At 36.5% G+C, this 16,286-nt stretch overlaps 1 protein-coding gene across 3 annotated transcripts in view; it reads right to left on the minus strand.

Moving 5' to 3' along the window:
- LOC111867394 overlaps window positions 1-16,286 on the minus strand; it is a 43,444-nt gene that overhangs the window by 13,742 nt on the left and 13,416 nt on the right. For all 3 annotated transcript variants that reach the window (XM_023857207.2, XM_023857205.2, XM_023857204.2), the window contains 4 exons: window positions 14,491-14,699; window positions 13,555-13,890; window positions 10,363-10,925; window positions 6,367-6,586 (listed from right to left, as the gene is read on the minus strand). In XM_023857207.2, coding sequence (XP_023712975.1) covers window positions 6,367-6,586; window positions 10,363-10,925; window positions 13,555-13,890; window positions 14,491-14,699 — 1,328 coding nt within the window. The remainder of the gene's footprint in view (window positions 1-6,366; window positions 6,587-10,362; window positions 10,926-13,554; window positions 13,891-14,490; window positions 14,700-16,286) is intronic.

A 16,286-nucleotide genomic window follows, 5' to 3' on the forward strand; every position in this document is an offset into this window, starting at 1 on the left:
GGATTGATTTATTCTTTATAATATTTGGCAGATCATTAATTTATAACAAAAACAATAAGGGACCTAAGATTGATCCCTGGGGAACACCACTGGCAGTCTTACCCCAACTTGAGTGGGTGCACTTCTCATTAGTTACAACTCTTTGATGTCTACCATGAAGGAAGGATTCCAGTAATGCATTAGCTTTTCCTACTATTCCATAAAATTTCAATTTAGATAATAGAACATCATGATTAACACAATCAAGGCTTTATTTAGGTCACAAAAAATGCCTCCAACTGGTATTTTACTATTCAAGGCCTTTAATATTTCATTAAGTTATATGAGTATGAAACAAGTTCTGCAGATGAATCACACCTGAAACCATATTGGTGACTGGATAATATATTGTTATTCTTCATGTGATGGAATAATTTTACAAATATAACCTTTTGAATAACTTTTGAAAAGGTTGTAGGTAACGATATAGGTTTATAATTCATCATTATATTATATTATATTATATTTATAATTCATCATATTCGTTTTATCACCATTTTTAAATAATGGTATTATTTCAGAGTATTTCAAANTAAGGCTTTGAATGGTTATGGGCAATCTGCTGAATAGTTTAATAGTGGTACACATAGTACCTTTCTGAAAACCAGAAACATTCGAGTTTGTCAAATATAATTGCTTTTGATTTCTCGTGTTCAAACCATGAACATCTAAACCTGAACAAAATTTAGTTTGATTATCAATCACAAACATCATCAATGAGAGACTGTATTCACATGACAATGGCAGTATATTCAATTTCTTAAAAAGATCCCTACATGAGTCTCTAGGTCCCACTCCAGACAGTACTGACTTATTCATTCATTCATTCATTCATTCACTCACTTATTCAGCATTCCATAAATCCTTACATGGTTAAACACCAATGGATATAGAAATAGTCAACATGAGTAAACATGATCACATACTGCATCAAAATTGTGTAATGTCATACAAGTTAAATATATATTAACAATATACAACATGAACAAAAACCATCATCTATAACAATAAAGTGCTATCAACTATCACAAATCCGAAACTTTAATTGTTGTCACAATTAAAATATTCGTCCAATGAATAAAATGAATTTAAAAATAGGAATCTTTTAACAGCAGACCTAATTTTTTTAATCTCATGAGCTTGGTCTTTTATATTAAGTGGAAGTTTATTAAAAATTTTAATTCCAAAATAATACGTTCCCTTTTGAAAGGCAGTTGAGTTAAACGAGGGATATTGGAGGTTATTACTATGTCTTGTGTTGATCATATGAAACTCAGAATTAGATAAAAATAGATCTTTGTTTTTGACAAGAAATAACAAAATGGAAAAAATGTACTGAGTAAAGGGGCAGAATCTTTAGTCTCTTAATCAACTCCCTACAAGAATCTCTACTTCTGGAATTGGTGATGACCAGGGCCCGGATTTTGATGACCTGAAAATATTTAAAAAAATAAAGACCGAAAAAATCCATAAAAATGTCCTAAAATATGACCCAAAAATGTAATATGCAGAGGCCGCATTTTGATGACCTGAAAATATTTAAAAAATGACCTAAAGGAGAAAGAGAAAGAATGCTTCGCTTCGATGTTATTCACATTTCAGAAAACATATGAAGAAAAATTCCCTAAAATGGCCAAAAATGACAAGAAATACCCTTAAAAGCCCAAAAATTTACCAAAAAATTACCCCCAAAATGAAAACGTGACCCTATAAGAATCTCTACTTCTAGAATTGGTGATGATGCTTATTACCCTCTTCAGTAGTCTAAAGATATGGATGCAGAGGGGCGAATTAGCCCAGAAAATCAGGCCATATGTCATATTAGAATGAAAATATGAAAAATATACCGATCTCATTGATTCTATTGACATATAGGGTTTTTAATAACCCCAACTGCATAGAAAGCTGAATCCAGTTTGGACATGAGCCAGTCAATGTGTCCTTTCCATGATAGGGTATTATCAATCAACAGACCAAGGAACTTAATATCAGCGGTTGTAGCAATTTGACTGTTACTATAAATGATAGGTATGTCCATTATATTACTATTCTTGGCTGAGAAATGCATAAAATACGTTTTATCGAGATTCAATGGCAGTAAGTTAGCCTTGAACCATCATTTATATTTCTGAACATTAAATTTAGTTTGTTTTCATACTCAATACGATTAAAGTTCTTGACAATAATTCTGGTATCATCCGCGAAGAGAATAGGGATTGATTTATTCTTTATAATATTTGGCAGATCATTAATTTATAACAAAAACAATAAGGGACCTAAGATTGATCCCTGGGGAACACCACTGGCAGTCTTACCCCAACTTGAGTGGGTGCACTTCTCATTAGTTACAACTCTTTGATGTCTACCATGAAGGAAGGATTCCAGTAATGCATTAGCTTTTCCTACTATTCCATAAAATTTCAATTTAGATAATAGAACATCATGATTAACACAATCAAGGCTTTATTTAGGTCACAAAAAATGCCTCCAACTGGTATTTTATTATTCAAGGCCTTTAATATTTCATTAAGTTATATGAGTATGAAACAAGTTCTGCAGATGAATCACACCTGAAACCATATTGGTGACTGGATAATATATTGTTATTCTTCATGTGATGGAATAATTTTACAAATATAACCTTTTGAATAACTTTTGAAAAGGTTGTAGGTAACGATATAGGTTTATAATTCATCATTATATTATATTATATTATATTTATAATTCATCATATTCGTTTTATCACCATTTTTAAATAATGGTATTATTTCAGAGTATTTCAAATGAGTGGGCAAAACACCCGTTGTAAAGTACTCTGTTACAGATATAAGTTAAAGGAGAAATAACAGCAGGTGCGCTAGTTTTTAGAATATTGACAGAAATTTCATCATACCCGTTAGAATTTTTGGGTTTTACTGACTTAATTATGTTTCCAGTTTCTTTAGTAGATGTAGGTTTAAGTTTAATTTCANATTGTTATTCTTCATGTGATGGAATAATTTTACAAATATAACCTTTTGAATAACTTTTGAAAAGGTTGTAAGTAACGATATAGGTCTATAATTCATCATTATATTATATTATATTATATTTATAANCTGAGATAAATAACCCCAATGTTTATCAATATCAAACTCTATAAAATGATCACTCTTAGCATTATTGCTGTTAATTTTATCTACTATAGTCAGAAAGTAGTTATTTAAAGAATCAGCAATTAATTTGTGACTATCAGTTAGCTTCCCTTCAACATTTAAGAACTGCATTTTGGTATTATTGATTCTCTTACCAGTAACCGTTTTAATAATATTCCATGTGGTTTTAATTTTATTGTTAGAATTCGAAATTAATCCATTATAATAAAGATTTTTGGCTGCCCTAATGACATTAGACAGAATTTTAGAGTAAGTTTTAAAATAGGATTTAAGGTCTGGATCATTACTGGTCTTCATGGACAAACAGAGCTCTCTTTTATGTTGACATGAGGTTTTTATGCCCCTCGTCATCCAAGGGTTATATTTCATATTATTCATAACTAATTTTTTCATTCATTCATCTGTAATCTGTCAAGATGACATGTCCACAGTCTCTTCCAAAACAGTTCCTCCACTTTTTAGGGAAGCTAAAATTAAATATTTTTAAATAAGTATTAAGAAATTAGTTGAAAATTGAATCAATATCCTGATCAACAAATATGCTATCCCAAGTTTCATAACTTAATTGAGTCAAGAACTCATTTCTAGAAGCTTTACTGAATTTCCTCACAAAATGTCTACAGCTATTTCGGTTATGTAAAAAAATGTTATTCATGTATAAGATCTGGGCATCATGATCAGACCATCCATTAACATGAGGACATATAGTATAATTTCCATGTCTGTGAAGATCAATAAAAATATTATCAATAGCAAAGCCTGAGTTGGTTTGGATCCCAGTAGGAAAATCTACTATACTAGAAAGGTTAAAAGAAGATAATAGAACATTCAATTGTTTCTTGTTATTACTATCAATTAAGTAATTTATATTGATATCACCACATATTATCAATTCCAACTTAGTATCGTGCAAGAAATTTGAAACGGCGTCTAATCCCTTCAGAAAATAAGCAAAGTTACTGGATGGTGCTTGTAAATAGATAGAACACAAATATTATCATGCAGCAATGGAAGTTTCACTGCACAGACTTCAAGGTCTTTATCTTTACAAAAGGCACTTAAACTGACATCTAAAAATTTTAGTTTTTCCTGCACAAATATGCAGGATCCACCTAATTTAAAATTTTTCCTACCATAAGCAGCACTGAATTTATAATGGTTCTGTGGGAACTGCCCACATTCAAGCAAGTGTGACAACGCAAGCGTCATTGCTTAGCAACAACGAGTAAACAACGGTTGCTAGGCAAAAGCGAGTAAACAGCGGTTGCTAGGGAACTTGTAAACACGGTGTCTGGCAACAGCAGTACCTATTATGTAACTCAGTGTATCTTCTTATGTAGCCTGGAGTCGGACATATAGAAAACGGTGATGTGGGAACTGCCCACAGTTCTATATAAGTACAGCTCAGATCATTATAATTTAAGTGGTGTTCACTTAGACATAACACATGCCGCAGTTCAGGATGTAGGGAGCTAATTAATTAATTGGTTTGTAAGCCCCTGATATTCCTTTACTAGAGAATCAGTACTGGCAGTATGATCAAGTGTCCCAGTAACACTCATGACTTGTATTTGTGAGGTATTTGGTTTGAATCTTGGCTGGGACACCAGATATCCTTACTGAGTTCTTTTATGGATTTATTCAGTCTCTCCATGCATTTTCTGGGAGAGTATCTTGATTAGGCCATGGTCACCTGTTTCCAATCCATTCCAATCTGTCACTCATCCTATCATTTGATGCTGTACTGTCCAACTACTGGTAAATGTCATAAAATTAACCATAAATTTGAGTACTGTTATCAGTGCCATTTAACAAATTAACTTTGTATAGTACTGCACACTTAAGGTAACCAGTATCTCTTTCTACCAAATTTCATATTTAATAACAAATTTATCCTATACTGCACAACCGGTGTGCCACAGCACACTGGTGAGATGTGAAGGGTCTGCAGATGTACCCTGAGAGTTTGGGGGGAGGGAGAAAAGAAGCAAGAAAAAAGTGAGGAGTAAAAAAATTGTTAAAATCCATGATCAACATTATTCTTAAAAATAACACAATGATTATAATTTTATCTATTGAACTTTTAAGCACAATCTTATTGATAATATTTTTTTATAATAAAAATCTCTCCTTAAAAATGACAATTTTAGCACCTTATTTGGTGTGCTGTGAGTTGAAAAAATGCTGAAAAAATCTGCTCTAATGTAAGGGAAGCATCCTTCTGTACAAGATGCAAACTATGTGCAGCTGATCCCACATTCCAAAGGTAGTAAAATGATGTCCTACATAACCAAAGCAATGACAATATATTCTTTTATGATGGGGAGGTTTCCAAAATCCTTTTCAAAACATTCACCTTTATTACACATTGTGAGATATAACCGTCAAACTTAATATTTAGCAGTCAAAATTAGTAACCTCAGAAAATGCCTCCTATACAATGGGTACAAGCAGTTCTTTCTCCTGGGTAAACCAGTTGGGGCATGAAGCTAACCACCCACCTTCATCTAGTGCTGATGTCAAGAATGGTGGAGCTATACCTCCATTTCTCACACATCTTTATGGTTTATGGAGTGGTTCTTAATTAACTAAGAACAGGGACAACTTCACCCTTCTTACTGTCAGAAATGATCTGATCCCTGAAAAAGCATGCTTTAATCCTCTGCTCCTAATGCAATGGAATGTAATAAAATTAAAAAGGACCATGTCCCTTCCAATGCAGTAAACTGTAACGAAAAAGGTAAAAAAAAAAAGATAAAGTTGCCTCTGTAACAGTACATGGAGGCCCACACAGTTGTGAGACATACAGGCTCCCACATTTTCTCGACAATCAGCTCACAGATGGCAGTGAGGTTGACAGCCACTCTTTAACCCCAGGAAGATTCCTGGTACTCATTTTTGTTAGAAGATGAGTCAACCCCAGGACCACAGTGCAGCTGGAATGATCAGATCAACTGAAAAATCCAATGATCTCATCGGGATTCGAACCCGATACCTTCCGGCTTGTAGCATACTGCCTCAATCAACTACTCTACTGTGTACCCCCGAACTGTAATGAAATCACAACTTAAATACCTAACAATGGCTCCCTTTAATTATTTCACTATTCCAGTTTTCAGCTGTCATGTCACAGTATGTTTAAATACCAGTAAATGAGTTGTGAAATACTCACCCTAGCACGTTCGCGCAACTGGTCCACAATGAGGCGATCAACACGTGATGGACTGGGTGGGAGTCTTGGTACAGGAATGTTGTTAGCAGATGACACTTTCTTCCCTGGATTATGACGGGCAAGTTCAGCCTCTGTTTTCTTGCGTTCCTTCTCAAGATTCTTAAACTGATCGCAACATTCTTCAAGACGTAAGTGAAGTTCACTGGATGGTCCACTGCGTCTGTAACCATCTCAAATCATTGCAATTTGGCAGTCCTCTCAAAAGTGCAAGAAAAAAAATGGTCGCAATTCTAAGAGAATGGGAGTCTCACTAAAAAAAATCATTCATCTTGCTCTATCCATACATGGGAGTAACTGATGAAACTGCTTTGATCCTTTCACTAGAAGCAAATAAAATCAAATTTCACAAAAACAGTTCTATAAAACATTCCCCTCATGATAAACTTGTCAATTTTGTTACACATTTTTCAAGTTATTGAATATTTAACCACAGTTTACTTCTACTCATCTATGGATTCAAAATGAAAAAAATCATGAGTACTGAACATGGTCATAAGTCTAGGTGTTCAAAGATAAATATGTGATGAAGAATTACACTTCACTCATTTGTTCATACAACTATAATAAATTCAAATATTTATGAGAACTTGAAAGCAAACAACTCCCTACAAGAGAAACCTTAAACCATTAAATGCCTCAATACATAAGCAGCAGAAGTCCATAATGCACAACTAATTAAATACAAGTAAAAATACTGCCTTTATATGGCTCGACCATTACTGGCCATCATCAGAAGGTGAAGCTAACATTATAAAGGACTTACTTTATATACTGTCAGAGGTATGGGTGCGATTATATAGATGGCTTGGATTGGTAATTGGATTTATTGAACACTTACAGACTATAACCTCAAATAACTATAGCACTATCGCTAATTCACACATTCTGCAGTTCACTATAGCATGTACTAAGTCTCCTCAGTCCACTGTGCCTTCACCAGTCACTGCCTGGTGAGGGATCCTCTGCTTCTGCGCTAATGTCCTTATTGGTTGGTGACTCTCCCACAACTACCTCCAACTGACTATGGGTGGAGGGGTGTGGTGCATGGCTTGTCCACTCCTAGGTGTTGCAAAACTTCTTTATCAGCTATACTATTGCAGATGCTGAATCCAGCAGGTGGTTTGTCCCTGAAGTTCTTAAAGCTCATAAGCCACATTAATGAAGAGTAGCTGGTGTGTAGGTAGAACTAGTTCCAAAAGAAGCTTTTACAGAAATGTTCGAGCATCCTCATGATGGTCAGTAGCTCCTACCAGGTGATACAGTAATTTCTCTCGACCTTATTCAGCATCTTACTGTAATGGGTTATTACTCGCACCTCTCCATCCTGTATTTGTGACAGCACTCTTCCAATTCTGACCTTAGATGCATCTGTGTCAAAGACAAACCTCTCTCTTTACTGCAGGTAAGCAAGAATATGGGCACTACAGAGGTCCTCCTTTAGTGCTTGAAAGGAGGCATCCACTTCTGCAGTCTGTTGGAAGGCTTGCTTCTCCTCCATGAATTTGATTAGTGGTTTCACAATGTTGGTGAAACCAGAAATAAACTGCTTGTAATATATGCAGAGGCCCAGGAAGCTTCCAATTTCATGTTTGTTCTCCAGTGTCAGCCATTCCCATTCGGCTCTCAGCTACTCAAGGTCTGTGGTTACCCCTTCAGGTGTTACAATATGCCTAAGATACTGTACTTCATTTTGAAAAGTTGGGACTTCTCTGGATTGACCTTTCGACAAGCTTCTCAGAACTGGTGGGCAGTTTTCAGATGCTGAACAAGTGCACTTGGAAAATGCAACCAATGACAATCATGTCATCCACATAAAAGACATGATTCATAAGTGAGGCTTCTTAGGACAGTCTCCATTAACCACTCACACATCGCTGGAGCGTTGCAGTCACAAAGGATTGACCATGAACTGCAATAGCCCTTCATCCTTTGAGAACATAGTCTTCTCCTTGTTGTCCGGATGCAGATCCACCTGCCAATAACCACTCTTCAGGTCCAAAATGGAGAACCATTTGGCTTCAGCCAGCATGTTCAGAGTGTCGTTAATCTGGGGCAGTGGGAAAAAGTCTTTGTGACATGGTTCTATTACCTGCCGTCTACACAGAAGCACAGGTCTCTGTTCTTCTCCTGGAAGAAAATGACAGGGGATGACCAGGGTCTGCCTGACTCTTTGACAACCCCACATCCTTGCATGTCCTAGAGCATCTTGCTAGGGGGAAACTCCTCAGGGGTTGGGGGCCCGGTCGTGCCTTTCCCATATCTATACAGTGGTACACTCTGTCGGTCCATCCACAGTCATCACTCTTCAAAGCACAGATATCTCTGCACTCATTCACGTGCTCTTCCAACTCTTGGGATGGAGTGTATTGTGGCCTCCATCTTCTCCTGATGCATACCCACTTTAGGTCTCATTTCTTCTTGAGTGGACTATGTCCTGGCTTGGTGGATATCCATCCAGGAGACGAGTATCTTGAAGAACTTCATACTTCTGTGATGAGAGTCCTTCTTGGCTTCCAACCTTTTTTCTTGGTTGATTTCCATCTCAGCCTCCAGCCTTTCTAGACTGGTGTCCACTTTGGCTTTGGTCCTTTCTTCATGGTATTCATTTCAGCCAGCAGGCATTTTAGTATCTGTTCCACCATCATAGTGTGGCGATATACATAACATATATATATAACTACACGATGTAATCTTCAATCCAATCCCACTTCTGACACCAGTTGTCACGAGTATGAGTGACCATATATGGGGTTTGGATTGGTAACTGGATTTATTGAACACTTAAAGATCATAACTACATGTAACTACAGTGCTATCTCTAATTCACACACTCTGCAGTTCACTAGAGCATATACTAAGTCTTCTTAGTCTGCTGTGTCTTCACCAGTTGTTGCCAGGTGATGGATCACCTGCTTCCATGTTCACATTCTTACTGGATGGTGACTGTCTCACAACTACCTCCTATTCATCTAACTGCCATCTCAAGACTAATGGCTGCTGCTACCCAGTATGGAACTCAAATATTCATTACTCCATCCAGAAAAGACCAGCTATTTATACAAGACATACCTATTCATTCTGTGGGATGTCAATATATGAAGAGGCAACCACTAGTTGAACTGTCCTACAGTATCTATTACAGTTGCACTGTATAGACAGACGAACTTGAGTTTGAAGAATTGAAGAATAATAATAACAATAGTGAACTCCTTGAACACTGAACTAGAATTGTAGAACTGTAGAATACTAGAACTGTAACTTCCACTCAACATATCTTCTTATGTAACCTAGAGTCAGACATATAGAAAACATGTCACTGTCTGTATTGCTGTAGGCTTTGCCTAGCAACCGCTGTTTACTCATCGTTGCTAAGCAGTGAAGCTCGCGTTGTCACACTTGCTTGAATGTGGGCAGTTCCCACAATTCCTTAATTTATGCTGTTTCCTTACCAGCAGGATCCGGTGACATAGGGATAAGGCACTAACCTTCCATACAAAATGTTCATGGCTGGCTGGATTCAGTGTTGACTGTTACATTTCACTTCGTCAATGTAGGCCAAGGCCTTTACTCAGATCCCAATATAAGCTGCAGTTTCCCTATGCCAGCTATCATCATTACTCCAATATTGAGGGGGAAAACAGATACTTCAGTTTACAAATACTTCTTTCTTAAATGTGGATTCCTACCTTTAAAAAGAAACTGATACCATCAGAATACCTCATGTTAACATTTTATAATGCCTACTGTGAACTTAATATTCAATGGCTCCAATTTTTAATCCATATATCAGAAAATATCTTACACATAAAGTTTATTGATTTTAGTAACCTCACTAATTTGTACACCTGATGTCAAGCACAATATTCATCTTTTGAAAATTAGGTTCCTTTAATTTTTACATCACTTTCATAAATGTTTTAGTCTTTTGGTACTTACCGAAAAGACCTGAAGCTATACATGTGTGGTGGGAAAGGAAATATTCCTGAAACATCATAGAAGGGCATCATATCAGATGATGATGACGATGGAGGACCTGGCGGTAGATAACCTAGACTTGATCTGTTCTTCATCAGTTCCGCATACAATTCTGTTGGATAGGGGGAACCATCCAAAGGTGGTGGAGGAATCAAATGGTGTAATGGAGGCAAAGAATTGGTATTAGGTGGGCCATATGGCATATGAAGGCTTGGTCGAGGATCTACTGGCAGGAAGCTTTTGTTAGTTTCCAGTGTTGGTGGAGGTGGATTACCAGACGTGAAATTTGGGTTACTGAAAACTGATCCACCATTACTACTGGAAACTTGACTCAGTCGTGAAACTCCAGTCAGGCCCAGTACAGTCTTTCCTCCCAATTCGTTGTCATTGTTATTGTTGTTGTTATGGTTCAAAGGGTAATTACTCCCTCCACTTCCATCCATGCCACTTGGTCCTCTGAACTTTATTCCATTGCCATAACCAAAACTTCCAGATTCTCCTTTGGTTAGACCAGAAGAAAATGACTGAAAGAAATATGTATATATGCTTTTGTAAGGAACACATTGTGCTAATAATTGCCTTCTCATTAGACATACAAGAATTGTTATACTGTTTAGGGTATAATACTATTTACATAAACGTTTTATCAGGGTTAAAATATAATTAAAGATTATAACAAAGATACTGAGACTTTCACAATAAAGACATGCATATTTAAAGTACAGCTGTTATAACTGTCAACAAGCACCAAGGTTAAAAAATATGTGGAGCTATACCTCTACTCCCCTAATATGTCTTCATGGTATGGTGCTTATTTAAGCACAGGATAACTTTACCTTCACCTTCTCTATTTGTATTGTTGTACTGTGCTGAGATAGGTGAAACAATGAGACCTCTAAGGGTCCACTGTGTCCCTCCCACATTGCTTGGGCTCTTTAAAAGCTTTGGCCTTAGCCTGAGCCAAAATCATCCAGACTGAGGGCCTCTTAAAATCCACTGGTTCTAGCCATGGACATAATGTCATATCTGGACTACTGGCACCAGGATATCCCAGACCAGCACCAGCATAGATATCCGAGCTGTCACCACTGGTACCAACTGGACCCACAAGTTGAGCCTCAGCCTCTCCCTCAGTTTTCCCCTGAAAAGGCCTTTTCTGCTAGTCAAACATTCCTTGAAGGACGGGCTATTCATCCCCATCAAGAGATCCCATTCTGTCTTACACTCATGGGCCTCTCTAGAAACCTTTACGTTTAGCCAACACCGTTTTGCATCCAGAGTGCACTGGTATTCATACAAGCAAACAACTAACAGATACTGACAAAACTGTCAACAGCTACAGACATCATGCTGCATTGTCTGTTCTGAACTTGATGCTAAAACTAAGCACAAGACTACCAGCAAACATATTTGTAGAAAGAAAAGAGGTCTTATGATTAATTAATCAATTATGTAATAAGAGTTTTAAGTGGTAATCACAGCTACATATCAGTCCTATTTTAACCTGAGAAATAACAACTTAGAAGGTATAGGCAGAGAGATTAACGAGTTCAGACAATGGTGTACAACACTCAGGATTACCAGGTTTTTGGGCTCTGTCCATTGTCTGGTATTCTAAAAAACTAGATAATATAATGTTTCAGAAACTGGATATGTTTCCATCCTCAGGTGAGCAGGGAAGACATCTACTCTGCTGGGTCTCTTACAAAGAGCTAACCTCAATCACTGGAGAAACAGAACACCAGATGGACAAAGTCAAAGGGGAAAAAAACAAAAACAAAAACAAAAAAACTAGTAATGCTGAGATGTAGATGTGTTGGACAATTTTTTATCTCACTTTATTTCTGGTCACCTTATTCAATGGAATATTTAAAACTTACAACTGTAAGAGCTTGTTTCTGTTGTGTGTTACTTTTTATGGCTCCAAGCAATGAAACTTTGGATTATATGAATGTTATGCAATCTAAGCTATTTTATTGTTTCTAAAATGTTATAATTACACACACTATCCGTGTTACAACAGTGGTATTTAACAGACTGCAAAGAAACTGGCTCCAAGTTGAGGGTATAAATTCAATGAAGCTAACATGACTGGTGGTCAGTTCTGTTGTTGTAAACAGGACAATGACTGTTATAGAGATCAACAAAAGCAATATAACCTGAACAGTATTCTACTTGTAAAGTCACTAATCAAATGAATATCTACTCCTTCTACATGAATACCATTTTTGAGAAGCCTAGTAACAAATTAGTGCTGTAGAGCATACCTATTTTAATGCATTCCAATGCTATACAGCCTCGATACTGAGACCGTTGTTAAATAACCAATGGAAGGAAAAACACTAGGGTTGTGCATTCCAGTAGCTATGCCAAATGAGTCGGTAGCGCACAGCATTCACAAACCTTATACTCTGAATGCTCCACTGTCAAATAAATTTGTATGCCTTACTGATCAGAGAAATATGTGATAACAATTTAATTTAAGTTTATGCACTGATTTATTATTAGGTAAACAAGAAAAAGGCACATTATATTTTGAACATATTTTGCCATATTCAATATTTCCAATTTCATGTCTAGTGCTGACATAAAAGCATACTACTTGTCACATGTGAAACATTTATGATAAATTGTTTAATTAATTTGTATACATTTAACTCTTTGTATCCTCTGTCAAAAGACTTCCACCACTTCAGCTTTCCCATATAGGTCCTTTGTGAGAAGCCTTCTGCCACCATCTATGAAGTTACTGCCATGAAATAACTACTGAAATTTAAGTTAAGTACTATTCATACTGCCTTGCTGAGAGAGCCTAATCAAAATTTTTAAATGGCTAACAATTTGGGTTCAAACATCAATTAGAATCATACTACTATACTCACAGCGTCTTAGCTGAGAAGAGATTAAAGAATACAACACTGTAAAGCTCACTTTGATTTTGATTTTTGTACATATGGGTCTTGTAATCAGATCCTTCCTCTTATCCTGTTTTATGAAATAAATAACAGCAATCTGGGTTACAATCGAGAGCGTAGATAGTGAATGATCTGATATATTTATACTTCACAATTTAAAGTGTTTTGACAGAAACTGTAACTATAAAATAACTGTAAATCCTAGCAAAAAAATACTAAAATTAAAAATTATTATTACCTGTTGGCTGTGGCTTGAAGATCGGCTGCTAAGGTTTCGAGGAAAGCCAATGGGAGAGTAGACTGGTGGTGACTGGTGGGAACTTGAACATGAGAGATGACCAGAACATGACACTGGTACCATATTTGAACGGGATTCTGTGTTGCTTGATACACATGACAAATTATTCTTCTGTGCTGATGAGTTTAACTTCATGAGGTTAATATTGAGCTGCTGGTCAAGGATATTCAGACTCCCATCACAGACAGTGCTGTTATTAGTTTGAGAGACTTCTTGCTTTGTCATTCCTCTATAATCATTGGCCAATTGCAGAAGATTTGTTGGGAATGGGCAGGGCTGAAAATGAAGATTTAATGTAAAATTATTTATGGTATTTCAGGCTCTATCTACATAAATACAAACAAAGTGAGGATGCAGGCACGCGCACACACACACACTGTTTATGAAGTGATGTCATTTTGTAACCACAGATGACAGAAATATAAATTAAACTCTCATGATGTCAATGGATGAAGCAATAGGAAATTTTTCATTTCTCCTAAATTACTAATTGCAGCTAAGTTTGATTTTGTATAAAGAAGTTCCAGGCTGCTACTAAATTTCACCCGTTTGAAGATTTAGTGGTTTTACAGAATGCAAATTCACAGACTGTAAAATATGGTATAATGTCTGGAATACATTATGAAACATTCTTTGGCAACAGCAAATTCACAAAACTTACAAAACATTTTGTTAAAATCTTCATTACTGTCATATAATCTTGGAAACAATATCATTTAAACTGTCCCTCTAAGCCAATTAAATTGTGAATGTAATAAAATGAATGTATGTACAATGCAAACTCACAGTTAAAGAGACAATGGGGACAAAAACCTCCTAGCCATCCACATGCTTGTCAGTTTAACTTATTTATGCAATAATTTTAAGACAACTCACCTTACTGGAATCTTTTTTGGGTAGGACAGGATTGATTCTGTCAAGAGGTGAAACCTGTGGCCGGTTTGGTGCAGAGTAACCTGTCACACTATTCAGTGCTTCTGAACCTGAACCTGAGTTCAGATTCAGCTTGGCAGTATAATTTAACATCTGGACATAGTTGTACATTTGTATGTCATTTGGCAAACCCTGCCCATACATTACAGGACCTGTGGGTAGAAACTCAATTCTAAATATGAAGCCAACCTGAACACGCAAGAGCCAACAATTCATATCATGAAAATAATGCACAATCACCATTTTCTTTCAGTTTGATACATGAACACAAACACAGTCAATAATTATAGCAATCATCAGACCCTGATGATTGGGACAGAGATAGTCCCTGAAATGTCAGCAATCATTAACTGACTGATATAGATGATAGCCCAAGACAAAGTAAACAAGTTTAAAGAAATGTATGCACAACATATCAATTCTGGCATGGTTGCTCACTTTTGTTTCATTACCTCAAAAGAAAAAAACAATGCTCGAATAAAAAAAGACAGTAAATTTACTAACACGTTTAGAAGAGTAATGACAGAAAATAGCTATAAACTGCTGTCCTTCAGTTTATGTCCGGTATGTAGCAGTAAATATCAGTCAACATTTTAAGTAAGGTTTGTGTAAAAACAATTCTGAATATTTTTCCTTAAGTAAAAGGTAAAGGTATCCCTGTAACAGGCCATGGAGGCCCATAGGGTTGAGATGTTGAGGTTCTCACATTTTCTAGACAATCAGCTCACAGATGGTGGTAAGATTGTCAGCTCTACGCGCTGGCCGCCCTTTACCCCCAAGAACATTCCAAGAATATTTCTGGTACTCATTTCTGTTAGAGGCTGAGTCGACCCAAGGGCTATAGTGTGGTTGGAAGGATTAGGTAAATTGAAAAAAATCCAATCACCTCATTGGGATTTGATCCTGCAACCTTCTGACTTGTAGCATAGTGCCTCAACCAACTACGTTACTGTGTGCCCCCAGATATTTTTCCTTACAGTAAAAAACTGACACTAAAGTAATTTCCCCCCCCTCAAACCCACTTTCTTCATAAGTAAAAAATTATATCTCATGAGGCACATCAATATTCCTGATAAAAATTTTTGAAACGACTTAGAGACCAAGTATTGGTGTCAGAAATGTACATTTCTTTATTCAATAAGGCTCAGTCATGGATGTCATAATTAAAATCAAGTACAGTAAACTCTCCATCATCCAGTAACCAAGCATCCAGAATTCCCACACAACTGCTACAAATTTTTAGAGAAAATGTATAATTTTTATAAACTTTATTGGCCTACTGTAAGTACTCCTATGTAACCAGAATACTTCATTCCCAATGCATGATAGATAACCAGGAGTGTACTGTATAATGTTACTGACCACTTCTTATCTTCAATTTTAATTTTTCCTTCAAGTGAGAGATGCAGTCTACAAGAGGAGGCCATAGCTTAGTCACACTACAGATTACTCACTGTGACAATGTGCCAGTGCACAGAGTCCCAACATAAAGAACAATATAGCAAATTTCAGGTCAGTCAACTGGTTCAACCTCTGTACTCTTCCACCTTCTTCTCTTCTCATTACCCAAGTAAAGTAAAAAAAGTAAAGCTTTCCCTGTAACAGGCCGTGAAGGCCCATAGGGTTGTGAGATGTTGAGGGTCCCACATTATCTGGACAATTGGCTCAAAGATGGCGGTAAGGTTGTCAGCCTTACGCCCCAGCCGCGCTTTACTCCGCAGGAAAAAAGTAGGTTAATA

Source organism: Cryptotermes secundus, unplaced genomic scaffold (genome assembly GCF_002891405.2).
Source record: "Cryptotermes secundus unplaced genomic scaffold, Csec_1.0 scaffold350, whole genome shotgun sequence".
NCBI lineage: Eukaryota > Metazoa > Arthropoda > Insecta > Blattodea > Kalotermitidae > Cryptotermes > Cryptotermes secundus.